At 42.8% G+C, this 24,563-nt stretch overlaps 4 protein-coding genes across 5 annotated transcripts; 2 read left to right on the top strand and 2 right to left on the bottom strand.

Annotated features, from left to right (window-relative positions):
- Positions 1-1,071: 1,071 nt before the first annotated feature.
- LOC134102860 (apolipoprotein D-like) lies at positions 1,072-2,431 on the bottom strand. The gene is made up of 4 exons (XM_062557895.1): positions 2,245-2,431; positions 2,035-2,156; positions 1,534-1,622; positions 1,072-1,456 (listed from the first exon to the last, which is right to left on the bottom strand). Exons 1-4 carry the CDS (start codon positions 2,356-2,358, stop codon positions 1,218-1,220), a joined length of 564 nt encoding a protein of 187 aa, XP_062413879.1. The 5' UTR covers positions 2,359-2,431; the 3' UTR covers positions 1,072-1,217.
- A 1,805-nt stretch (positions 2,432-4,236) lies between these two features.
- On the bottom strand, positions 4,237-7,221 carry LOC119209718 (apolipoprotein D-like). Of its 2 annotated transcripts, none has more exons than XM_062557729.1 (5): positions 7,129-7,221; positions 5,280-5,413; positions 5,055-5,176; positions 4,746-4,834; positions 4,237-4,669 (listed from the first exon to the last, which is right to left on the bottom strand). In XM_062557729.1, exons 2-5 carry the CDS (start codon positions 5,397-5,399, stop codon positions 4,428-4,430), a joined length of 573 nt encoding a protein of 190 aa, XP_062413713.1. In that variant the 5' UTR covers positions 5,400-5,413; positions 7,129-7,221; the 3' UTR covers positions 4,237-4,427. The 2 variants fall into 2 exon arrangements, with proteins under 2 accessions (XP_062413713.1, XP_037315127.2); XM_037459230.2 differs by lacking the exon at positions 7,129-7,221 and adding an exon at positions 5,503-5,557.
- Positions 7,222-8,948: 1,727 nt separating this feature from the next.
- Positions 8,949-10,550, top strand: apoda.1 (apolipoprotein Da, duplicate 1). The gene is made up of 5 exons (XM_037458818.2): positions 8,949-9,057; positions 9,186-9,323; positions 9,730-9,851; positions 9,931-10,016; positions 10,130-10,550. Exons 2-5 carry the CDS (start codon positions 9,207-9,209, stop codon positions 10,363-10,365), a joined length of 561 nt encoding a protein of 186 aa, XP_037314715.1. The 5' UTR covers positions 8,949-9,057; positions 9,186-9,206; the 3' UTR covers positions 10,366-10,550.
- A 9,379-nt stretch (positions 10,551-19,929) lies between these two features.
- On the top strand, positions 19,930-23,513 carry and2 (actinodin2). The gene is made up of 5 exons (XM_062557849.1): positions 19,930-19,945; positions 20,993-21,037; positions 21,433-21,578; positions 22,016-22,903; positions 23,127-23,513. Exons 1-5 carry the CDS (start codon positions 19,930-19,932, stop codon positions 23,511-23,513), a joined length of 1,482 nt encoding a protein of 493 aa, XP_062413833.1.
- Positions 23,514-24,563: the final 1,050 nt, after the last annotated feature.

Genomic DNA, 24,563 nt, shown 5'->3' with positions numbered 1-24,563 from the left:
CCTGACAACGTTTTTTTTTTTACACTCGCCTTGTCAAAACAGAGGGGATTTTCATCTCAAAGTTACCTTTGACCCTTCAGTGTGACACATTCTCAGGCATGTTTGACCAGAACCACGAAAATACAGGCGGTGGGATTCTTATCTTTGTTCAAGGTCAGCTCATCCAAACAGTCCCCTCCGTCACTGTTATAACACCAACCAGTCAATGAACAATGAAAAACATGTCCTTCCTTTCATGGTGCAAATGCTTCATAGATTAATGAATAAATGTAATGTACATATGTAAATATCAATCTGAATGTTTAATCACGTATAATGATCAAATATATGTGCCCTTTAACTTCCTTGAAATATGTGTTCAATTGAGCATGACATGCTTAAATTGATGAAAAGGAACAAGCTTGTTCATTACAGTGACAGCGGTGTGAGTCACAGTCGTTGTGCTTGTGTTCAGTATTTAAATGTTACCAGTTGGTGTGTAAGTTTTTCTCCAGACACGATGATTGAAAGCTGCTGCATAGAGAGATAAATTATTTACAAAATAATTGTACTCTATCTTCACCCTAAACAAATGCAAACAGGCTCCAAGTCCTGGCTGCCTACACAGTTATTAATTCTAATTTCCATTGTTTGTGTTGTGTACGTGATTCAAGTTTTTAGATGTGTTTTGTTGACACAAAAGGAGAATTTATGTTGCTTGGTGAGAGACTATATACTTTGTTATCTTATTGTCACCATGTAGTCGTGTGCAGTCCAATACCTGCTGTTTAACACTATTTTGTGGATGAGAAACGGTCCATAATAAGAACTTCAAATTACACAGTAATCTCTGCAGCTATTTATCATTTGGGATTTCAGTTTCAATGGGTTCTGACACCCAAGGATCCACATTAGTAGTAATGACTTTAATTTACATTAGAAAAACTAAGGCAGAAATCCCAGACAAAAGAAAATGTGCCTGTTTCACACTGATAATTAAATTTCTTGACACTTGAGTTGATATTTATTTCCCTTTGTAGTATATAATAAGTCCTGTGAATCTAAAGAAGAAATAACACCACAGCATGCATTTTCTTTTACATGTTTATTGCAATAACTTTGCATGACGTATCTACAGTGTGAAGCAGCTCACACTGCAAACAGCAGTGTGTCGTCACATCATGGATCCGCGTCGCCTCGTCTCAGTCCTGCAGAGGCTGAAGCGGGAGGATCTCTGTTTACTGGTGCATGATGCTGCAGTAAGCCTCGTCCTGTTTGGTGGGGAGCATCTTGTTCACGTCGACTCCGATGGAGGACAAGATGCCTTCCAGCTTCTCTACGGTCTCCTGGGGCAGAGTGGGCTCTCTGCTGAGGATCCAAGCGTACTCTCTGCCGGACTTGATGTCGGAGCAGCTGTAGACCAGGGAGTAGCCCTCGTAGTCCGTGGACAGCACCCAGTAGGGAGCAGAAGAAGATGCTGGAAGAGGGATGACTAGGAGTGAAACCCGCTGTAATATAACACATGGGACTACTCAGATTCTCTGAAATATTTACCTTGAGAGAAGGTGACCTCCAGCTTGGCAGGCTCAGAGGAGTTTGTGACCTGCGCAGTGGCAACAGCGGATCTAATGGTTCCATCTTCACTAAAAAAGGAGGAAGTGAAACGAACAAACCGTTGTCATATTTATTTCACTTAGAATTCTGTTCATGCATGAATTTGAAACAGGGTCAAAGATCAGTTTCAGATCTAATAATCAAATTCGAGCAGAAACAATCCCCTCACCTGGATGTTTATTTTGAAATTACACTCATATGGAGGATTAAAAACTTGATTTGCTCTGATATTTATTGTTTCAAGGAGAGATGAAATGAGTACATTTACAATGACTGCTTACAACCCAGAGGGTAAATACCCAGAACTAGAATCAAGAAAGTACAATTGCTTCAAGAAAGTCAAAACTAATTGTAGTTTCAAATGTGGTATTAAGTTGAAGCAGTAAAAAAAAAACCTGTATTCACACCCTGAAATGTTAAATGTGGGCATCATGTACTCACAGCAGTCCACTGTTGAGGACCCCGATGACTCCAGGACTCTTCAGGCTGTAGAGGGCAGTGCTGCACTCTCCTTTCTGGAAGGAGTTTTGCACCTTCTTGATTCCGTACCACTTACCGAGGTACTGCAGAGGAAACACAGGATTTTACGCAAAGGAAACATTGAATTAATGCAGAAAGTTGTCACTCACATAATGGCTAGTTGGTAACAACCTTGGAAACATCAAAGTTGGCCTGAACATCTGGTGTGGGACATTCCTCGGACACCTGAGCGCTGGTTACCAGGACAACCAGAAGAGTCAAGAAAATCACCTGCATGGCCTTCATCTTGTTAATACGACCTGCAGACAACAAAAAACAGCAAGATTATTGAGAATCCGGAGGTTACTACAGAGAGATCCTCTTTGAGGAGGAAGAGTTGTGGCTGCGGTCTGTTCACCTGCATGTAGTCACAGTCAATACAGGTGTGCAGCTCATTCTGTGGTGAGGAGCTTATATAGATCGAATGAACCTATGCATTCTTCAGCCCCTCCTCTTCTGTTATGTGTAAAAGTGTTGAGGGGGGGAAGTGAGTGAGAGAGTTGTCACCTGTTCAAACAAAACTCCCCTCCTGATCACTGTAGAATTACTGTATCTCATTCATTCCTCTCAGTACAATAATTTCAATAAAACTCCAACTCCATTTTCTATATCACTTGTTCTCAAAAGGAACCTTTCCTAAAAAACTGACAAGATAAATGTGAAAATGATTCAATAGACCAATATAAATCTCAAACAAGATCCATAACATCTAAATGTGTCAATGCTCCTTTACACAGGAACCAGTTTCAAAAGCAGCCTGTCGGATATTCTGTGTACAGATGAAATGCATTTTTTATTTTGTGGACTTAAGAGACCACTTTGATCCTTATTCAATTTGTTGGAGTTTAACATTTGCATTTGTGTATTGGCATAGCTTAAATATTTGACTTTTTCCCCAAAGTCACGATCCCAGGGATAATTTGCATGGAATTGAAATAAGTGTTGGAAAGAAGGTCTCATGAATCACCCGAAACTATGAGTGTCCATTTAATTATTAATAGTTCTATAGACAGTGCAGACATTTTGGAAAATGTGTGTATTCACATACATTTTTGGAGAAAACTAGTTTGATTGGAAGATTGATACTCATGCGTTTCTGGTCTAACATTAAGCTACAGGTAACTTTTTTAGCATTAGCTCAGCTATCCTGGATTATAATAAAGCGCATCTAAAGCGCACTAAACATGCTTTCTGCATTGCGTCATCAAACACTGTCAGCTTAACCACACAGTCCCCTCAGTCACTGTTATAACCAGTTAATAACCAATGAAAAACATCATTTCATGAAGCCAATGTTTTTAGAAATGAAGTGTAGGCTAGTGATGTAATAATTATAATAAGTAGCTTGTTTATCGTGGGCACAACAAGGTGAGTGTCTTCCAAGGTTTTGAATACGCGGAAAAACATTCCCAAGGAGACGGGATTGTGACAGTGAGTCACGCTTGTTGTTCTTGTGTTCAGTATTTAAATATGTACTCAACTACTGGTGTGTAGGTTCTAATTATTTTGTGCAGTTTCTTCAGTCTTTCAGACTCAAGTCACAAACTCGCCGCTGAGGGTTTTCAATCTGATCAGCACACGGCATCCTCTTTTCATGGATGTCAATGAATCAAAGCTGCTGCATATAGAGGTACATTATTTACAAAAATAATAATTGTACTCTATCTTCACCCTAAACAAATGTAAACAGGCTCCATGTCCTGACTGCCAACACGCTTCTAATCAATACTAATTTCCATTGTTTACGTGTGTTTACGTCTTCCAAGGTGTTAGATGTGTTTTGTTTGACGTTGATTCAAAAGAAGAATTTCTGTTGCTTGGTGACAAATTGTCTTATTGTCACCATGTAGTCGTGTGCAGTCCAATACCTGCTGTTTAACACTATTTTGTGGATGAGAAACGGTCCCTAATAAGAACTTCAAATTACACAGTAATCTCTGCAGCTATTTATCATTTGGGATTTCAGTTTCAATGAGATCCGACACCCAAGGATCCACATTAGTAGTAATGACTTTAATTTATTAGAAAAACTAAGGCAGAAAAAAGGAAATGTACCTGTTTCACACTGATAATTTAAATTTCTTGACACGTGAGTTGATATTTATTTCCCTTTGTAGTATATAATAAGGCCCGTGAATCTAAAGAAGAAATAACACCGCAGCATGCATTTCCTTTTACATGTTTATTGCAATAACTTTGCATGACGTATCTACAGTGTGAAGCAGCTCACACTGCAAACAGCAGTGTGTCATCACATCATGGATCCACGTCGCCTCGTCTCAGTCCTGCAGAGGCTGAAGCGGGAGGATCTCCGTTTACTGGTGCATGACGCTGCAGTAAACCTCGTCCTGTTTGGTGGGGAGCATCTTGTTCACGTCGACTCCGATGGAGGACAAGATGCCTTCCAGCTTCTCTACGGTCTCCTGGGGCAGAGTGGGCTCTCTGCTGAGGATCCACGAGTACTCGAGGTGGAACAGGACGTAGTCAGTGCAGCCGTAGACCAGGGAGTGACCCTCGTAGTCTGTGGACAGCACCCAGTAGGGACCGGGAGGGGTTCCTGGAGGAGAGAGACGAGTACAACGAGTTAAACCTGCTGGAATATTACATATACTGAACCAACTACCGATATTTACCTTGAAAGAAGGTGACCTCCAGCTTGGCAGGATCAGAGGAGTTCTTGACCGTGGCAGTGCCAACAACTGAATTAATGGTTCCATCGTCACTAAAATGGAAATCAAGCTGTCACCTCACCTAGATGTCCTGATCTAATTTCACCCGATTATTTGTTTTCATGAACTTCAAACAAAATCCTGTAGGTTCATGGAAAATAAAATAATTTCATTGTTTCAAGAATAACAATTAAGTCATTGTTGTTCCAAAGGTATTGAAACTAAGTACACACAAGAGTTGTTAAATGTTAAATGTGGGCATCATGTACTCACAGCAGCTCACTGTTGAGGACCTCGATGACTCCAGGACTCTTCAGGCTGTAGAGGGCAGTGCTGCACTCGCCTACTTGGAAGGGGTTTGGCAGCTTCTTGATCTCGTACCATTTCTCAAGGTACTGCAGAGGAAACACACAATTTCACGCAAAAATAAATCCATTGAATTAATGCAGAACAGGGAAAGTTGTCATTTACATAATGGCAAAGGAAGTTGGTAACAACCTTGGAAGCATCAAAGTTGGCCTGAACATCTGGTGTGGGACACTTGCCGGACTTCAACACCTGAGCGCTGGTTACCGAGACAACCAGAAGAGTCAAGAAAATCACCTGCATGGTTTTCATCTCGTTAATACGACCTGCAGACAACAAAGATTATTGAGGATCGTGAGGTTACTACAGAGAGGTCCTCTTTGAGGAGGAAGAGTTGTGGCTGCGGTCTGTTCACCTGCATGTAGTCACAGTCAATACAGGTGTGCAGCTCATTCTGTGGTGAGGAGCTTTTATAGATCGAATGAACTTATTGACCACATTTCTTTAGCTCCTCCCCTTGTTTATGTATAAGAGTGTTGAGGAGGGAGAGGGTGTGAGAGTTGTCACCTGCTCAAACAAAACTCCACTCTTTATCTCCGTAAAATTACATTTGTTTCTCATTCATTCCTCTCAGTGCATTAATTTCGCTAAAACCAACTCCATCTTTCATATCACTTTCTCAAGAGCAACTATTGTAAAAATGATTCACAAGATGAATAAAAATCACAAACGTGATCCAAAATATCTGAATATGTCGGTGCTCCGTTACACAGGAACCAGTTTCAAAAGCAGCGCGTCTGATATTCTGTGAAGTGAAGAAATGCATTTTTCATGTTGTGGACTTAAGAGACCACTTTGATCCTTATTAGATTTGTTTGAGTTTAACATTTGCCTTTGCTTATTTGCACAGCTTAAATATTTTACATTTTCTCCCCAAAGTCATGATCCCAGGGATGAATATTTCCATGGTGTTCAAGTGTTGGAAAGATGGTCTCATGAATCACCCGAAACTCTGAATTATTAATAGTTCTGTAGACATTTTGGCAAATGTGTGTATTCACTTACATCTTTGCAAAAAATTGTTTTTTTTTATAAAAGATTTATACTTTTCCTACATTTGTATCTGGTAAATATTATGCCACAGCTAGCGGTTGTTAGCATAGCATTAGCTCGGCTATCCTGGATCTGAATAGAGCAACTCTAAAGCTCAAAATGTTGTTACCTATTTAGTCAAACTTACCCACTAGCAAAATCTATGACGGTATTTTCCAGCAGCTTTCAGCTGTTAGATTGATTTAACAAAGGTTAATGTACATTTATTTATTGTCCTTCTACATTAGAGATAGGCCTTCTGATTCTCCAAACATTGGTGCTGTCTCAGGTGACCGCTTTTATTGACCATCTCAGTGTCAACTGAGGCCCAAACCTGTAAAGGAAAGACTCCCTGGGCACAGGTGCACCAGGTGTCCTCGATGCTCCCACAGCTGCTCTCTCTGCCTCTGCGTTCGCCGTTCATCGCTGGCCCTGCGTTGGCAAGGTGCAGGAAAGGCCTTTTGAAACCACTTTGCACGGGTGATGTGTTCATTCACCGCTTAGCTGTCATCCCAGGCGTCAATCAAGGTATTAGGAAGATGGTGAAATGTGACCCATTCCCAGGCATGTTGGTCCAAAACCATGAAAATACAGGCAGTGGGATTCTTATCTTTGTTCAAGGTCAGCTTATCCAAACAGTCCCCTCAGTCACTGTTATAACACCAACCAGTCAATGAACAATGAAAAACATGTTGTTACTCGTCCCCTGGAGCAAATGTTTATTAAATGAACGAATAAATGTAATGTAATAAATATCTACCTAGAAATTGAGTCAACTGTAATGATACTTCATTAAAAATGTATGTCCTACCGAGCATGACAAGCTTAAATTAGCGGGTCGACGGGCCTGGTCCAGGATCTTTACTCACAGGATGGTCATCCATCCCGAATTGACATATTTTGCTAAAAAGTACCCTTGAAGAAACGTAACTGTTGTTAAGCTACATACTTAACTGAAAAGCCTCCCAAAACGTCGGCCGTCGTCTCAATGTAGGTGAAAGGTCACAGATGGCGTTGTCCCCTCAGCAGCAGAAGGAAACATTCCCAGGCTTCATGTGTGTGTTTGTGTGTTACGGCAAATATGACTTTGTGTTTACTTCCCCATGCTTAACTTTCAATTAGTGTGTGCATGTGTGTGTGTGTGTGTGTGTGTGTGTGTGTGTGTGTGTGTGTGTGTATACAGGTGGCAGGAGCCCAAACATCACACGTGTCGTGTCCATTCAAACCCTTGTTTCAAAGCAGGAAAAACGCAGTTTAAAAAAAAGTTACATATTTTAGTCTTATAACTTCAGTTCAGTCTTTTCATATTAAAGCAATTTATCATCCGTCCTCATGACTCAGAAGGAAATATTGCACTTTTTACTCAGCGTAAAGTGACTTTACGAATGATCATTCTTGACACAAAACACATGAAGAGTTTATCAAATACAGCATTGTGTTATAAGTTACACAAGCCAAAAACGAGGTCAATGTACTAATGAAGTTGATTAACAGAATTGCAAATGTTTTGATGATTCAACTGTCCATGGTTTCAGCTTCTTGAGTGCAATGATTTTACAGGGGACATTTCAACATTACAATATACTGTACTGTAGACTTTCACTTTAAGCATTTTCACACTGTGGTACTTCCTCCACCACTTTGCATGTCTATAAAAATTTACTCAAAGCACAGCAGAGTCTAAAAACATAGCTAATCTACAACAGATTTCCAAATCAGTTAATTTCATATTATTTTATGTTTTGTGTGTCTTTTACTGCATTTGGACGATAAGCGCTACCAAATTCTCAGATGATGGATGCTCCCCGACTTTTTGAATCACTTAATTAATTTGGAACACGTTGAGCGTTAAGTGATCGGGTTCCAGCTTACTTACTTTGACTGCATTAGCACGTGATTAATCATTTTAAGAAGGTCTGAAAAAGAATTAGGCCAATCCCACCAGCAATGCTAGTCCTGCAGCCTCTTGTGTGTTAAAATATGTGCAGTACGGTCCACACCAAAGAAAAATAAACTCACTAATTCACCAATCTAGTTGAATTTGTTCATATTGTCGCAATGAAACACTTGTGCTTAATGTGTTACTTTGATAAAGACTGATATTTATATATCTCATTGTATGATCACAGTCCATTCCTCTGCAAACACAAGCCACCACCAATTAAACACATGCTTGTGTAGAGTGATGCACTCGGATTGTTTCTTCTTGCACGTGCAGCAGAATTTGCAAAAAAGGTCAGACAAAGAGGTGGAATGGCATGGAAACAAGGTACCAGCCGAATAGCTGAGGACACACGTCATACTGAGCTACAGATGGCAACCAGCTGGTGGCACCAGATAGAAGAGTAAGAAGATCAACACAGCTTTAACAATTCACCCGATGGGAAACTTTTCGTGGGAATCTATCATAGCTTTTGAAACATTTCACTTTAAATTCAAATGAGTATTTTGGTGTAAATCATGGTAGAAATCAAAGTAACAAGTCAGTCGTAAAAATGTATTGAAATTTTTTTTAATCTAATTCATCAGTTTGTTAGATGTTTCATTTTTTGGGGTTGAAAATACATTCAATCAGACGTTTTAGTCCCTTAAAGAAATCAAATATTCTCTTTAAAAAAAAAAGAGTCCACATTCCAGGCCACCTAAACCAGAAACACATCCCAAATGCCTAATGAATGTCTACCGGTGTGTCTCCCATGACTCCACTTTGCTAATAGTTCACTTCATGTCTGAAATAAAGCTGGCCCTACACAATGACACCCATTGACGCGACAGCGGTGCAGCGCTGCAAAACCTCCCCGAGAGCCACGTCTCTAATTCAAATAACAGAATCTGTTGGAGGGAGAGAACATAAGCCCGATCCAAACGGGACACGCAGGTAACAACCCATGTTTGGTGATGGAAGAAGTTAATAGAATGGAAGGTTATTTATTAATGTTTTTATGGATTTCTTTTCACATAAATGTATCTAATTATTTATGTTGTTCAATTCTTGTCCCCTTGCAGATAACGAAGGCCCGTGTCGACATGAAGGTGGTTTTCGCCGCGGTGTTTGCGTTCGTCCTCCCGCTGATCGGGGCTCAGGTGCCTCATTGGGGTCCGTGTCCGGAGCCGGAGGTCCAACCGGCCTTCAACCTGAAACAGGTAGACGCCACGTCAAAGAGAAGATGGTGAATAAATGGTCGACTGACGTCTCAGGGACGTGGATGATTTATTTACTTTTTCTCCTTGGTAAACCATATGGGAATGTTATATTTGTTTTTTTATATGGGATAAATAAATCTATATATCCCACCTCTGACATATTATAATGTGTTTCACTGTACTAGCAGTACTTTAAAATGTTTTGAAATGACAAGCATTGTCATTGTACAACAGCACAAAGTGGAAAGTTAAAGTCAAGATTGTAAAAAAAGTGGAGTAATTGAGAAAATGTAAATCACTGGTAGTCCACCAGTGGTAAAACCTTTGTTCTACTGAATCCACTCACGCATGTAGATTTATTCATCGTGTCAGCTGACAGCGCTCTGAAGTGTCTTTGCACCCACAGTTCATGGGGAGATGGTTTGAAATCGCCAAGCTGCCGGCCCAGTTTGAGAAGGGTCGGTGCATTGAGACCAATTTCACTTTGAAGACGGACAAATTGATTCGAGTGGTCAGCTCTGAAATACTGTGAGTCCTTTATTGCACTTTTCTTTGTTCACGTATGGATTCTGGAGGTGACACTAAATGTTTGTGGAACAAAAAACAGAAAAGCACAGCTGAGGAAAATCGAAGGGGCCGGCGTCATCGAGGACATGAAGAATCCGGCTAAACTGGGGATAAGTTATTCCTACGGTGAGAGAGACCTCTTATAATAAGCTGATGATGTCAGTGAAGGCCTTTACATGAACAGACATTGTGCTTTTTGTTGGTTATCTCCTTTTAATCCCCGTTTCGTACCCTCCCAGTCCTGCCCTACTCCCCTTACTGGATCCTGTCCACTGACTATGTGAACTCGGCCCTGGTGTATTCCTGCACCGACATCCTCAGGCTTTTCCACGTCGACTTCGCCTGGATCCTGGGCCGAACGCGAACCTTGCCGGAAGCCACCGTGGAGAAAGCCATGGAGATCTTTGCGAAGAACGACATCGACGTGAGCAGGATGGTTCCCAGCAGGCAGAAGGACTGTGACAACACTCTCTGAGCAGTGATGGAAACGCAGCAGAAGATGGTGCTGTTGTTGACAGGAGAGAGAATTATATATTATCTCTTCCATAAAAATGTTCATCAACATATGAATATATATATATATATATATAAATCTCATCTATACCTGAAACTCATCTAATTAAAGTAAATAAAACAGTGAAACTTACTTATCTTTGATTCTGCGCAGCATGTTTTAAACAAAACATTTCTTATGAACAGTGTGCATGTTTTTTTTTTACTCCTTAATGCACACACGCATACACATCAATACTGTATATATCGATCAGAAACAAAAACTGATTTAAGAATGTATTATTTTTAAAGGTTTTATACACCTTTAGAACATTTAGATTTAAAGGTTGCCAGTGATGTTCATGTTATGCATAAAACAAATGGTGGGACATGGTAATAAACTGCAAGCTTTATTGCAGTATTATAATGTATTATTGAACCATATGTAAACATATATAAATTGATATATATATATATATATATATATATATATATTTGCCACAGGGGGCTTTACAAGTTCTAAACGTTCTAAACCCTCTTAGACAATGACACCTCAAACAAAGAACCTTTTCTAAAAACAAAAAATGATACATAAAACATGAAGATGCTGCACATGAAAAAGATGAATCCAGGAGAATATTTTTGAATAAAAATATAGTTACCTGAAGATGCCAAGTTTATAAATTGTTAACCTCACAACATCTTTATTATTTTTTATTTTAGGCAGAATTTTTTCAACAACTCAAATACACAATAGAAAAGCAAAAATATATTTTAAAGGAATTACCAAACTGGTTTGTTTATTGCCTTCTGGGCGACATGCATGTTAAAAAGTCTGTGTATAAACTACATTACGGCCCAGTTTGACCCTTTAGAGCTCACCTGAGCACTTTGAGTAGAACATTTTTGTCTTCTAGTGAGCTCTGTGTCAGATTTATTTTTAAAGGACACCGCGTTAGCTTGTTAGCTTAGGTGACGTTAGCTGAGGCTACGAACATGGTTTCAAGCAAGAATGACTTCAACCAAGACGACAGGAAACTTTCCACCCAAAAATGAAGACGGGAATGCCCAAATCAGAATTTAGAGATCATAAAAGAAGCCATTAATAGTAAGGCTTTTATTGTCAAGCGCAGCCGGTTGCTAGGCAACGGGAGAGGTGGAGGTAAAGCCGATGAGGCAGGAAGTCCCCCTGTAGGACAGACCGTCCCATTTCAGAGGCCGCTCGGTTCCGCCCATGGTTGAAGGAGCAGCCCGGGTAGACCAGAAGGCTGCTGGAGGCTGGAGGCTGCGAGGATGCAGCCTAGAGACCTTGAGACACAGCTTGTCAGCCCGGATGCTGCTCAGCTGCGCTCATGAACTACCGAACTACCGTTCCCTGAACCTCTGCAGCTGAGCTAACCACACCACAAGGCGATATAACGTGTTTAATCACCATTATAAACACAGACCAACAGATCCTGGTACAAAGGTTCATAACATATCTAACACAGGGATATTCTTCAGGGTCATGTATAATAAACAGCTGAATCAGTCTATAACACATACATATCTGTTTACCTGCAAATTATTAATATTATCATTATTATTATCATTATCATTATAAGTGCAGCCTATACATAAGTGGAATATAGAAAGAGGCATAACATAGCCACATTACCAGCCACTGTAGATAAAGTAATCTATTACTTTCCCATATGCATTTACTTACAATGTACTTCTTAGTGAACAAATCTCCACTGCTCCTCAATTGTAAAATTATTGTAATGTAATTGTAATTGTAAAGCCATGTTGTACTTGTTGAAGTAGTTAATCACATTTTTATAGAAGTTGTTGTATTCAATATTCATGCTTCTGGATTTTTGCAGTACTTTGTGTTCATTACTATTTCCTAGAGGCCTCTTTGACATTTGGTTGATTAATTAGTCGCTTTGTTTCAAGTCGATAAGAATTTTTAGTTGATTAAACTTTTTTCCTGCAAAACGTAAGAAAATTTAACAGTACTTTTTTGTGAAAATGCATTGAGAAAAAGGGTAAATTCAGTTTTACAAACTTGTTAATTGACTGTATATATACATACAGCGAGCCATTGCTTACCATTTCCTCAGATCAAAACCGTCAATCCACTCGAGCCCTTCATAAAATGTTGAGTAAATGTTGAGTAAATACAGATTTTTTGCCATTAAGGCATTGGCCTTACAACCAGACCACCTCTCCTAAAACCAGAGCTGTGTAGACACTATATTCTTTTCAACAATGCAATACACACATGGACTACGATTTGATGAAAAAACGACAAATGTGTAAATATTTGATAAACTGTGATTCAAAGGTAAATTGAGTCAGTTGAGCTATGACTATGTTACAATTCATCATCATAATAATATTGGGGGACTCCCCAAAGATACATTATTTGCTGAAATGCTGCAGACCGGGTGCGTGTCCAGCATTTCAACAATGCTTCTTGTGCCTGGAGACGACAAAGTTTATTACTCTGGTTATTGCCTTCATCTGGGAGGACTTTGGGGACAAGTAGTGCAGTTGGTGGTGCCACTGGTAATATTATAGCGCCATTGGATGTTCTATATACTAGAAAATCTCTGTTCCCTGCAACATTACTACCTCAAAACGCTGGAATTCACCGGGCTCGGCAGGGTTGTAATCAATGGAGTCTGACATTGTTTATTGGGTGGAGTTTTTCTCGGGATATAAAGTAGAGGTTTGATTGCAAGGACTGATGTGTCACAAACAAATACACAAACACCTCGAGTAGAAACAAAAAAGTTATCTCCATTAACAGATGAAGCCCTACCACAGCGTTTGGTTGCACTGATCCTCTCACGGGATTTTACACGTAGATCTTGTTTCCATGCACATTAATTCGGCTCCTCAGATAATCTGAAGCGAACTGGGGGAGGAGTCAGTCATCTTCCAATAGGAATTAGTCAGTCAGGGCAGATTGAATCTATTAGAACATGATGCTGTTTTACTCCTGGGCGTCAGAGCGCTGCGGGTTTCACAGCAGGAAATCCCTTTTACAGGCCCCAAAACATTCCTTTCACCCCCCCGTGCCCCTTTTTACCGACTGTGTTTTATAATGCAGTGCGATCTCTTGTCCCGAGGCGCGGGCTACATCAAACGTCCGCAACGTCTTGCCATGTGCGACACAGATTCCACGCAGACTCGTCGGCAGGAGCTCTCTGTGCACGTGCTTTGTATGAGGCTAATTTAGGGTGGCAGGCTTTTATTCCCCTCTGATGAAGCTGTGGACCACTTAGCTGTCCCCGCGCATGTTGAAAGCAGCTCCCTAAGTCCCTTGTTTCACATTTACAAAGGGATCTTAAATGTTGAACAATCATGGACGCACAAGCTCAGTTCTTTCACGCTCACAAAAGTGACAATCTGTGCCCGTTAGTGTACTTCCCTCTGAAACATTCGGGCTGCAGCGGTTTGGTTGGAGGAATAGTTTAGGTCTCGGTCTGTGAAGAAACGTATTGTGTCTCAGCAATAAAAACACAACGGAAGGAATTTTTCACCTGAGCGTACCTGTCCTACATTGTAAATCATGTTTTTTTTATTTTTTATGAGGGCTTTAATTATAGCCAGAATCTTGTTTTTCTGTCATGTGCGGTGTGATTTCTATGTTCTGAGTGTTTGATGACACCTTTTGAAACAGCAGTCTGTGTACAAGGAGGACAAAATGTACCTTATGTAGACTGACTTCAGACCGTACTTATGCAGCACAGTTGAACTTAAAGAAAAGTAAACGGGGGGGTATCACTCAGATTTGTTATTTTTTTTACTGAAAGCTGAAACTGAGTTATATATACACAAGAGCCCATTCTCCTTTTCTACCATTTGTTTTCCCACTGTGAAAATGTCTAGATATCAAAGACTAGATATCACCTTCGCCTTAAGATTTTTTTCAGTATTTTCTGACATTTTACTGATCAAACCGTCAATGAAGATGAATAAAAACATTAAAAGAACCTTTGCTCTTCATTAACAATCTAATCTGCTGATTAGGTTGATTCAAATGATTGAAATGGTGCAAAATACCTCGGCCCATGTTTCTGAGTTTCACGAACGTGTCAGATAACCAGCGTGGCCTTCATGTGGTGCAGATATGTCTGGTTCGTCCGCTCTGGTGTGGCGAGGAAACGGGGCGGAGCAGCGCGACGTGGACGAGGACCCCGGCTACCAACGCTCTGTTCCATTTCTGTCAATCGATCCCAGAAACCTCACACACTGGCCCTTTAAATGTAGGGTACCTGCATGAACAGAGGATGTGGCACATATTCCCCTTGCAGGTTCATACACTTCCGCTGCCGACCTCTGACCTCACAAACCGTCAGACCCACAGAAAGGCCCATCCTTTTACTTTTATCACCCTGCAGCCCTGTAAGCCTCGCAGCCTAAAACGCTTTATGAGAAAACGTCGGGCTTGCCGACGCATTTGAAATACAGCCAGTGTTTTATTGTTTTTTTGGCACTGTAGTTTAGTCGTGTTTTTCGTTTCCACAGATTTTGAGGATCTGTTTGACGATGATGACATACAGTGACAGGGGCTTCAAAGTTGATGGATGATATTCTCACCACTCCACATCTTTTTTATTTTTTTGGGGTTGGAAAGCAAACCGACCATTTGCTGTGTAATAACATACAATTTCATGTCATAGTTGTCCGAGTTTTGGGCTTTTTTCAAACATCCTTACAAAGTCGTCACCAGCTCCAGATGTTGTGAAATTCTCAGCATCCCGAGGATTCTTCATATATGGAATGTTAAAATTATGAGCTTGTATCGTGCTCATGTCTTCGACGGCTTCTAAACTGGATTGCAGGTTTCAGTGCGCTGGAGAACACCTGTTAAGAGTGTAATTATACATGTGATGGGCAGAGGCTCCATGTTCTGTCGCACCTAAACATGCTGCAGATGGCATATGATGAATTATAGCCTGTTAAAATAGCTTTAATTATTTGAATGACTATGTCTGATAGCCACATATGGTCTTTTTTTATTGATCGACGTTTTGGCAGTCCAAAAAGAAAAATGTGTACTGAATATATATAGCACGGTAGATGAAATCCAGCGTTCTGATTGGTCGAGAGCGAGTCACGGGGGGTTTATATTGAGCGATAATGTACAGTGGCTGTTCACACTGACCCGAGTGATCCATATCACTGCGCACTCAAAGTAACACGTTAGAAATGGGGCAGTACCATTGCCCCATTTTGCTAAATTTAAAAGCTTTACCAAGTTGATAACTGACACGTTCATCCTCATTGAATTTTCGCATTATCTTAAATCTTAAAACTTTTGATAATTACAGTTTTTTCAGGAATAGGTAGTGCAGAATGTAAACTGCAGCTGCAGCTTTTGGCCAATACCAAAGAAACAATGTGGAGAAAATGCACAATCACAACCTGTGACGAGGACAAGAGGCAAACTGCAGGTTTTTAGCAGCTCAGCTGTGCAGAATCAGTGAAACATTGAACTCTGTCCCAACAGTCACTGACGAGACAATGGTAAAAACTCTACGTGCATTCACTAGCATTAAACACAAAGTGCTGTGTGATGGAGTTTTGTAGTATAAACCAATCAAGGATGGGAGACAATTGACAAAACTGTCCTTAATAGCAGTTAATAATCAATTTATTTCGAATTGCTTTAAGAACATTTAACTTTCAACCTGTAAAAGGAACATAATACTTCAATGCTGATTGTAGAACTCTTTTAATAAAGAACCCCACATGGTGGTTGTCGGGGACAACGTTAAGATGAGACTGGATGAGGTTATCAATCAACACAACGGTTTCCACGCAGCTCTGTGGAGCCTCTCTGGATCAACGTACAGCGGCGTGCCGAGCTAAATGCTAACACTGGGGGCCAAACAGCCTCACAGCGGCCAACAGGGTACGACGTCTGCCGTGTTCACCATCTGAGGAACACGCGTGTGCACTCGCTAATGGGCAGAGGAGTCTGACACGAACAACACGGCGACAAAAAAACAACCGCGACCACGAAGGAGCACGATCTGCTCTTCTGTCAAGTCAATGTTGGTGAACGTTCACAGTTTAAAGCTTTGGTTTTAGTTTGTTGTTATTCTTCTAACTTTGCAACAGAACCTTTGAATTGCCAGTCATGTAACAATCACAGCGTGAGGCCTTCATGGTTCACTTACTTATATGTAACTTGAACCACCATTTAAGTGCTAGCATAAAAGCATCTGACAGGGATCAACATTTTAACAAGGGTCTGTGTTTTTAATGACGTTTTCTTTTGCAAGTAGCATGAAACCCTTAATGGGCTCTCAGTCCACATTTTTGAAAAGACAAACCGACAAACTGATGGCTGTTCTGCTTTAAGCCGAAAAAACACGACGATTTGTCTCGCAGCGCGACAACCGCAATTATTTCAAGAACTGGACAAACTGTGAAGTCAGAAAACCAGGATTCAGGGAACAAAGTGGAAGATGATGCTTAAGGTGGAATGATTTGATTTATTTTTTTCAATTTAACAGTGACAGTAGGAATTACTGACAGTGGAATCTTGGAAAGATATTTTAATAATATCCACTTTCAATGGTTTTTTTCTGCACACGTGGCACAATCCGAGCAGGAGGAGCCTCCGCCGGTCTAGCAGTGGTGTGGGCCTTCTGGTCCTAATGGTTCTGCACATCCACAGCGGCTTCATTAGTGGGCCACCTCTCCCAAGGAACCCAGCTTCCCCTGTGAGGTTAGATAGAAAACATGTGTGTGCAAGAAATAATAAGAAAGCCTCTCAGACCAGCCTGACGCATATGAAAAGGGAAACAATCTTTTTTTTAAATGAATGTCTATGGTTTGCCCAATAAAAATGTAAAATGATGACTGTACACTTTTTTTTCTTCTCCATTTAACAGCAGCTTTATAAAACATCTGAGTATTCAAAGAGGGAGAAAATGGCCGTAGACGCATGCTCCTTCTGCTTGGATAAAGGATGTGATCCTGGCCAAGGACGTACCCGTGGTTTAGACATTAGGGGGGGGTCCAAATGAATACCCTTCCCCATCATTTTTTTGTTAAGTGTATTGCCTACAATTCTACACTCACCGGCCACTTTATTAGGTACACCTGTCCAACTGCTCGTTAACACTTAATTTCTAAGCAGCCAATCACATGGCGGCAACTCAGTGCATTTAGGCATGTAGACATTGTCAAGACAATCTCCTGCAGTTCAAACCGAGCATCAGTATGGGGAAGAAAGGTGATTTGAGTGACTTTGAACGTGGCATGATTGTTGGTGCCAGAAGGGCTGGTCTGAGTATTTCAGAAACTGCTAATCTACTGGGATTTTCACGCACAACCATCTCTAGGGTTTACAGAGAATGGTCCGAAAAAGAAAAAACATCCAATGAGCGGCAGTTCTGTGGGCGGAAATGCCTTGTTGATGCCAGAGGTCAGAGGAGAATGGCCAGACTGGTTCGAGCTGATAGGGCAACAGTGACTCAAATAACCACCCGTTACAACCAAGGTGGGCATAAGAGCATCTCTGAACGCACAGTACGTCCAACTTTGAGGCAGATGGGCTACAGCAGCAGAAGACCACACCGGGTGCCACTCCTTTCAGCTAAGAACAGGAAACTGAGGCTACAATTTGCACAAGCTCATCGAAATTGGACAATAGAAGATTGGAAAAACGTTGCCTGGTCTGATGAGTCTCGATTTCTGCTGCGAAATTCGGATGGTAGGGTCAGAATTTGGCGTCTACAACATGAAAGCATGGATCCATCCTGCCTTGTATCAACGGTTCAGGCTGGTGGTGGTGGTGTCATGGTGTGGGGAATATTTTCTTGGCACTCTTTGGGCCCCTTGGTACCAATTGAGCATCGTTGCAACGCCACAGCCTACCTGAGTATTGTTGCTGACCATGTCCATCCCTTTATGACCACAATGTACCCAACTTCTGATGGCTACTTTCAGCAGGATAAAGCGCCATGTCATAAAGCTGGAATCATCTCAGACTGGTTTCTTGAACATGACAATGAGTTCGCTGTACTCAAATGGCCTCCACAATCACCAGATCTCAATCCAATAGAGCATCTTTGGGATGTGGTGGAACGGGAGATTCGCATCATGGATGTGCAGCCGACAAATCTGCGGCAACTGTGTGATGCCATCATGTCAATATGGACCAAACTCCCTGAGGAATGCTTCCAGCACCTTGTTGAATCTATGCCACGAAGAATTGAGGCAGTTCTGAAGGCAAAAGGGGGTCCAACCCGTTACTAGCATGGGGTACCTAATAAAGTGGCCGGTGAGTGTATATTTATATATGAACATTTGCACATTTAGAACATAGTTTCAAGGACTACGTTGGCCATTTGAATTCACGTCAAAAGGAATAAAAGGAGAATGTATATTTTACATATTTTCTGCTGCATATTGGGGGGGACAGATTGGTATTTTCTCAATATTGGGGGGGACACAAAGAATGCGTGGTTACGCCCTTGATCCTGGCAACACTTTTGTTAATCCTGATGCAACAAAATGCATATTTCAGAAATACTCTTTTTTTATTCTTTGCAGTCAATTTCCCAGGTAATGTATCTTACATCAGGACTACCTTCTTGCACTACGGTTTTCCTCTAAACGTTACATCAGCGCCACCCCAATGCTTCTTTATGAATCTGATCTCCTGTGACAAAGAACCACGCCGTGGATTTCCCAGGTTCCGGGTTTTATTTATTCTTTTTTATTTCAGATTCTAAATCTCAAAAACCCACCAGTGGTTTGGATGTGACGTCGCGCCGCGGCGTCGACCCCAAATTCCAAACCCCTGCGAGGACAGAAACGCGGCACTAAATGGCACCTTGTTAATCTTTCTCCACTGAAAGCGCTCGTGCTGCTCGACCCTCCTAATTACAGGAGCCCCATTGGTCGGACGGATGGCAGCGCGGGAGCCAATCCCGGAGCGCCCACCAGCATGCCGGAGACGGATGACATGCCTTTTTTTTGTTTTTAATGATCGAGGGGGCTCCTTTAAAATGTTTCGCTGCCTGTGGGTCCCGCAGGTAAAAGGGTTTTTTTTTGACAGTTCAGTCAACCACATTGCGGCAAGCATCTCCCCCCCCCCCCCTCCGCCCTCTCCGGCCCCCACCTCAAGAAGCTCGATCCGGAGACAGCCACAGGTGATCGGAGGAGGAGGCCAGAACGTCAGCACCTTTGCAGGTAAGTAACGATGTGAATGCTGCATGAAATGTGGGAACGTCTTCTGATCTATGAGTGTGAAACTGTGTCACTCAGAGGAAGTTTCTTTTATGCTGTCATGAAAAAAAAATTCTGTGCCATTGTCTTTCTTTTCTGTATCACACAACAAATGACAAACAAGTCTTGTCATTTGGGTTGATTTGTTTTACTGTGCAAGAGACGTTCATTTTTTATCAGTTCTGTTCTAACATTGTCTGTCACTATTGTTAATGTCTTTTTGCCTCAGAATCACATGAAACAGAAGATGGCTCGTGTTGGACGACCTTCGCTTTTCTTGAGCCACACAGGATTCCTGTTAGCCATGGTTTTGCTACCAGGTGAGACTTGAGCTGTGCATTTCATTCACAATGAACCTATGTCTTCGTCTGGCCTTTGTCACACACAATTTGGTTTTTATTGCCGATGTAGTCACTTCACCGACAAAAGGTATTAGGTATTTGGGTGAATTAAAATGACATGATATATGAATACATAATAATAAATGATATGTGTGGCATTGATACTTTGGAGCACCATTTAGACGAGTGGTCTCAGGGTCCATCTGCAACACACTTTCCGCAGGTTGCGCAAAACGTGTTGTTACCTTCTCAGATTGTTTCATTTGAGGGATATTATGAGGCCTGAAGAGGCAAAAAAACTCAGAATTTATTAATAAATTGAATTTGTGTAAAAAAAGAAGAAGATATATTTGGTTTTCTATAGCTTTTTGGGACTTTTATTTGGGCAGTGGTTGAATACGACGCGTACGTAGAACATAATGTATTCATAATGTACTTTACCATTAATATATTATTAGTACTAAAACAACATGCCGTGCTGGTTGGCAAGGCAGACCTGTAAACATTTCTTGAGTCATAAAAAGAAACTACGGCAACTATGGCAAATTTTCCACATTAATAACTTAAAAATAAAGTTGCCACCTTAATCACCTGACTTGGCTCATTTTCTCATACTGAACAGAGATGTACACACACACACACATGCCCACTCCCTCCCACTTTCCACCTCTACATTGTGCTGGTAATAGTTTTTTTTTGGGGGGGGGGGGGGGCGAGAGGAGGGGGGGGGGGCACTCTTTGTAGTTTTACAGGGTAACTTTAAGGAGGCCCCCAGTAGTCTCACGAGCTCCACGGGTGCGGCTCAAAGCCTGACGGGTGGATGCAGGTGGGGGGTCTGCGGGAGGAGGGGGGGGGGGGGGTGTTCAATCCGCAGGACGCCGCCCGGGCGCCAGAGCCCCGGCACCTGCCGCGTTTCACCCCGGGGGCCTTATTTTTTCCCCCCATGTGGAGGGAAAGCTCGACATCTGGTGCCAGTTGGCTCACGTTCCTGCTGCTGCTGATGTGGCTGCTGCTCGTGTTTTACAGAGCTTCTGGGGGCCGTTCCAGTGGAGCAGCGCGGGGAGGAGAAAGGTAAGGACCTTTGTGATGTGGCATCTGGGACACGTTTAAAGGGGCCTTTAAAACTTAAATCAGTTTTCCAGCGGGCAGTTATGAAGGCCCCTTCGACTGATATTCTTTCCTTTTATTCGGCCGGAAAGCACAACTTACGTTTCATGTTCAGTGGTCACAATGACTGGAGAAATCTAACTAACCTCTTAAATCTCTTTAACTAGATGAACGATCTAACTCTTGCAAAGAACGCAAATATGAATATGTTTCATGTGTGTGTATTCATAACACACATATGTTCTGTACTGCACAAATAAAAAAACACATCTACTGAATCTTCACACGGCGTTTGTGCATTCAGGCTCCTGCACACTTTATTTGCTTCCCTCTCTTCCCTCTCTTCCGTCCCCTCTCAGCGCTCGCGGCGTCTGGCGGTGATGTGGAGACGCCTGTGGTTCGCAACAGAAGGAACGCCCCCGTCTTCGCCTTGCCTCAGTACCAGCGCCTGCCGGACTTCTGGGGATGGTACAAGTACTTCATGCAGAGCCACAACCAGGAGGGAGTGAGTGGAGTTTCTCTCAGATGAATTATTCAGCTTCACCCACTGAGGCTCGGGATAAAAATCCTTGTTTTTCCTCACAACCAGTTGGAATATTATAGAGAGTTCTTCACTTATTTTTTTCAGGCCCTTTAAAAGATTTTTCCCAGTGACAATATGAAAGTACTACTATGCTATGTCCATCTTAAAATACCAAATTACTCTGCAATGCAAGTTGTTCCGGCGTCTCTCCTTGGTCTCAGAGAGCTCTTTCATGTATGGTCGAGCAACAACTATGTGTGCTGAAAAAGAAAATTCCTCCTCAAAGAATATGTGTGCAGGTCGTTCGATCTCGAGCTTCACATGCAATCTTATAGTTTAATTTTTAGTCCTCGGCGGGTTGTGAATCACATGGAATCAAAACCAATTCATTTTGCCCCCCTTTTTAACTGGTATTTCAGATCGAGGATCTGGATCGTCTGTACGTGGCCTACCTGCAGAACAAGCACAGGTCAGAGGAGGGCCCGACTTTCAACCACTACCTCAAGCACCTGAGCGAGATCTACAAGTCGTGCGCCGATTCCGACGACCCGGAGTGCATCTCCGAGTCCACCAGCAAGCCCAAGGCCGCGTTGGTGATGCCCGCCTCCATCAAGTCTGCTCCTGTCAGGATGTGCAACCCTTACCTGGACCCCTACTGCCTCTACCCCCTCGTCCCCCATGCTGGCGCCCCGGAGCCCGAGCCGGCTCCGGCAAAGGTACCGGCCCCCGTCCTCACTCCCATGCTGCCCGTGCCCATGAAGAGCCCCACGGGCTTCTACTACTACGCCCCCGTCCTGGAGCCCTTCCTGAGCGCGGAGCAGCGGTCCGAGCTGCTGAGGATCTGCGGGCCTGAAGACGTGGAGTGTCTGCAGTACCACCTGAGGGCCGCGTACGGCTACCGCCCGGCCGCCGGCCCGTCCCCGTCCTACGCCGCGCTCCAGTGTGACCCCCGGGATCCCTACTGCATGCCCACCCTGGTCCACAAAGCCCCCACTGGCCTCTACCACCTGCTCTACCCGAGCTGCGACCCGGCAGTGGACCCGCTGTGCGTGAGCCACGCCGCTGCTCCCGCCCCCCCGCGCGCTGCGGGCGGGGCCCCGAAAGAGCAGCGGTGCAACCCGCTCTTTGACGGCGGCTGCAACCCTCTGACCGCCACCAAGCTGTCCGGTCTCACCAAGCCCGTGCTGGAGTACATGCCCCAGGACGAGGCCGCGCGTCCCGCCGCTCCCCTGGTCTGCGATCCTCGCCAGAACCCGATGTGCTTACTGACAGCCGCCGCCGCCCTGCGCAGGCCCGCTGAGGACCAGGTCTGAGTTTGAAGTCCTGCTACTAGGAATCAATAGTTAAATGTTTTGACCGACCTAGCGTTGGCCTAATCTTGCTTTTTGTTCTTCTATGTCTATTCCTTTTCCTTGGGTTTATTAAATGATGTAGTGAAATTAAAAAGGTGTTGCATAATGCTTTCACTTGTTATCCACGTTTTAAACCAACATAAAAACAAAACAATCAATCAATCAATTAATTAACCAGGTCCGCTACAAGCTGGGCATCCGCGGCAAGACCAAGGAAGGCCACGACTGCTACGTGCACTACGACAGGGGCTGCACGCCGCTGGAGCCCGGCGCCGAGGCCGAGGCGGACGCCAGGCCCTTCTGCCATCCGTTCGACCCCACCTGCGCCAAGTTTTCCGCGCCCCCCTCCGGCGCCGAGGCCCCGAAGCCGGCCAAGGGCGGCATCATCCTGCCCGACCCCGACTGCGACCCCGAGCTCGACTACAACTGCCGGTTGCGCCGCGCCTCCCGGGCGGCGGAGGGCGATGGCAAAGCTGCCGGGGAAGCTGCCGGGGAAGCTGCCGGGGAAGCTGCCACTCCGCGCTTCGAGGAGTTCCTCAGGGGCGTCATGAGCCAGCACAAGTAGATTTTTTTTAAAATTAGAAATAACAACAGCATTCAGCATCTGGAGGTGGCGCGCACTCCGTAGTCCCTCACCCTTCACCATCAGTCACCGATGTGAGCGATTAATCAGCTACTTTTACTTAACTATTGTATCAATCAGCTTCTAGATAGTGAATCAGATCTTCCCAGAATATTGTGTTCTCATAAAAGTGGAACAATTCAAGGGGCCGATGAACATAGAACACGTGGAGCTTGTGTATTAAATGCCTACTGTGTGTGTGTTTGTAGAAAAGAGTTGTGTGTATAGATGCCATAGATTAGGCGTAGTTTGAATCGGTGCCGGTGGTAAAGAATTACTCTCTGTTGTACATTCTCTATTTTCATTTGACTTGACCTATTTAATGTTTTTCACATTTTTCTGTAACTCCAAACCTCGCAATGCTTCGTCTGTTTCATTTTTCATGAAGTTCTAAGTAAAAGAAAAGATCTGAAAACCTTGTATTTTTCTACTGGTTGAAGGAGATAAAAGTAAACACACAACGTTAGAGGGAGTCTACTCCGCACACAGCATTTGATCACATCGCTATCCAGATGTTTCAATTAACATGCAGAAACACAGTTGAGACAGCTGGCTCCTTTTTATGTCCCAACAATATTAAAAACAGCTCTTTGTTGCTGCATCTGCACATATATGTTCACACAATCTCCAAAATGTCACAACTCAGGCTGTTTATTAAATTAAATAGTGTGACGTCTGCAGACATGCTATAGCTGCTTTGTGAAACTGGCTAATGACTAAAGCATAATAGCATGCTCATAATGACATGCTACAAAGCTGATGTTCAGTGCAGCTAGGTCTTGAGGAGATGCATGCATCATGCAAAATGCATTACCAAATTTCCCAGCTGATAATGATAATGCAACCACAAACTCACTCTTTCATTGGTAAATAACCATATTTCTTAAATGTGAAGAAGCAATATTTAATGACAAACTGTTCCCTCCTGTAGCTGAAACATCGTATTTCAGGAATGAACTGCATGCCGGGGGCTAAAAAGACCTTCAGCTCTTC

This window comes from Pungitius pungitius, chromosome 15, assembly GCF_949316345.1.
Source record: "Pungitius pungitius chromosome 15, fPunPun2.1, whole genome shotgun sequence".
In the NCBI taxonomy this organism is placed as follows: Eukaryota; Metazoa; Chordata; class Actinopteri; order Perciformes; family Gasterosteidae; genus Pungitius; species Pungitius pungitius.
Note: the sequence above shows the minus strand (reverse complement) of the source record. Positions and strands in the feature narration are given on the sequence as shown.

Bases quoted from the DNA above. Each gene is read 5' to 3' on its own strand.
- LOC134102860 (XM_062557895.1), bottom strand. From the start codon at position 2,358: ATGAAGGCCATGCAGGTGATTTTCTTGACTCTTCTGGTTGTCCTGGTA. The intron at 2,157-2,244 runs GTTGTTACCAAC...TTTCCTCTGCAG, and splicing joins CCAACTTTGATGTTTCCAAG to TACCTCGGTAAGTGGTACGG. The intron at 1,623-2,034 runs GTGAGTACATGA...CTCCTTTTTTAG, and splicing joins GTCCTCAACAGTGGACTGCT to TGAAGATGGAACCATTAGAT.
- LOC119209718 (XM_062557729.1), bottom strand. From the start codon at position 5,399: ATGAAAACCATGCAGGTGATTTTCTTGACTCTTCTGGTTGTCTCGGTA. The intron at 5,177-5,279 runs GTTGTTACCAAC...TTTCCTCTGCAG, and splicing joins CCAACTTTGATGCTTCCAAG to TACCTTGAGAAATGGTACGA. The intron at 4,670-4,745 runs GTAAATATCGGT...TCTCTCCTCCAG, and splicing joins GGAGGTCACCTTCTTTCAAG to GAACCCCTCCCGGTCCCTAC.
- apoda.1 (XM_037458818.2), top strand. From the start codon at position 9,207: ATGAAGGTGGTTTTCGCCGCGGTGTTTGCGTTCGTCCTCCCGCTGATC. The intron at 9,852-9,930 runs GTGAGTCCTTTA...AACAAAAAACAG, and splicing joins GTGGTCAGCTCTGAAATACT to AAAAGCACAGCTGAGGAAAA. The intron at 10,017-10,129 runs GTGAGAGAGACC...GTACCCTCCCAG, and splicing joins GGGGATAAGTTATTCCTACG to TCCTGCCCTACTCCCCTTAC.
- and2 (XM_062557849.1), top strand. The intron at 21,038-21,432 runs GTAAGGACCTTT...GTCCCCTCTCAG, and splicing joins GCAGCGCGGGGAGGAGAAAG to CGCTCGCGGCGTCTGGCGGT. The intron at 21,579-22,015 runs GTGAGTGGAGTT...CTGGTATTTCAG, and splicing joins AGAGCCACAACCAGGAGGGA to ATCGAGGATCTGGATCGTCT.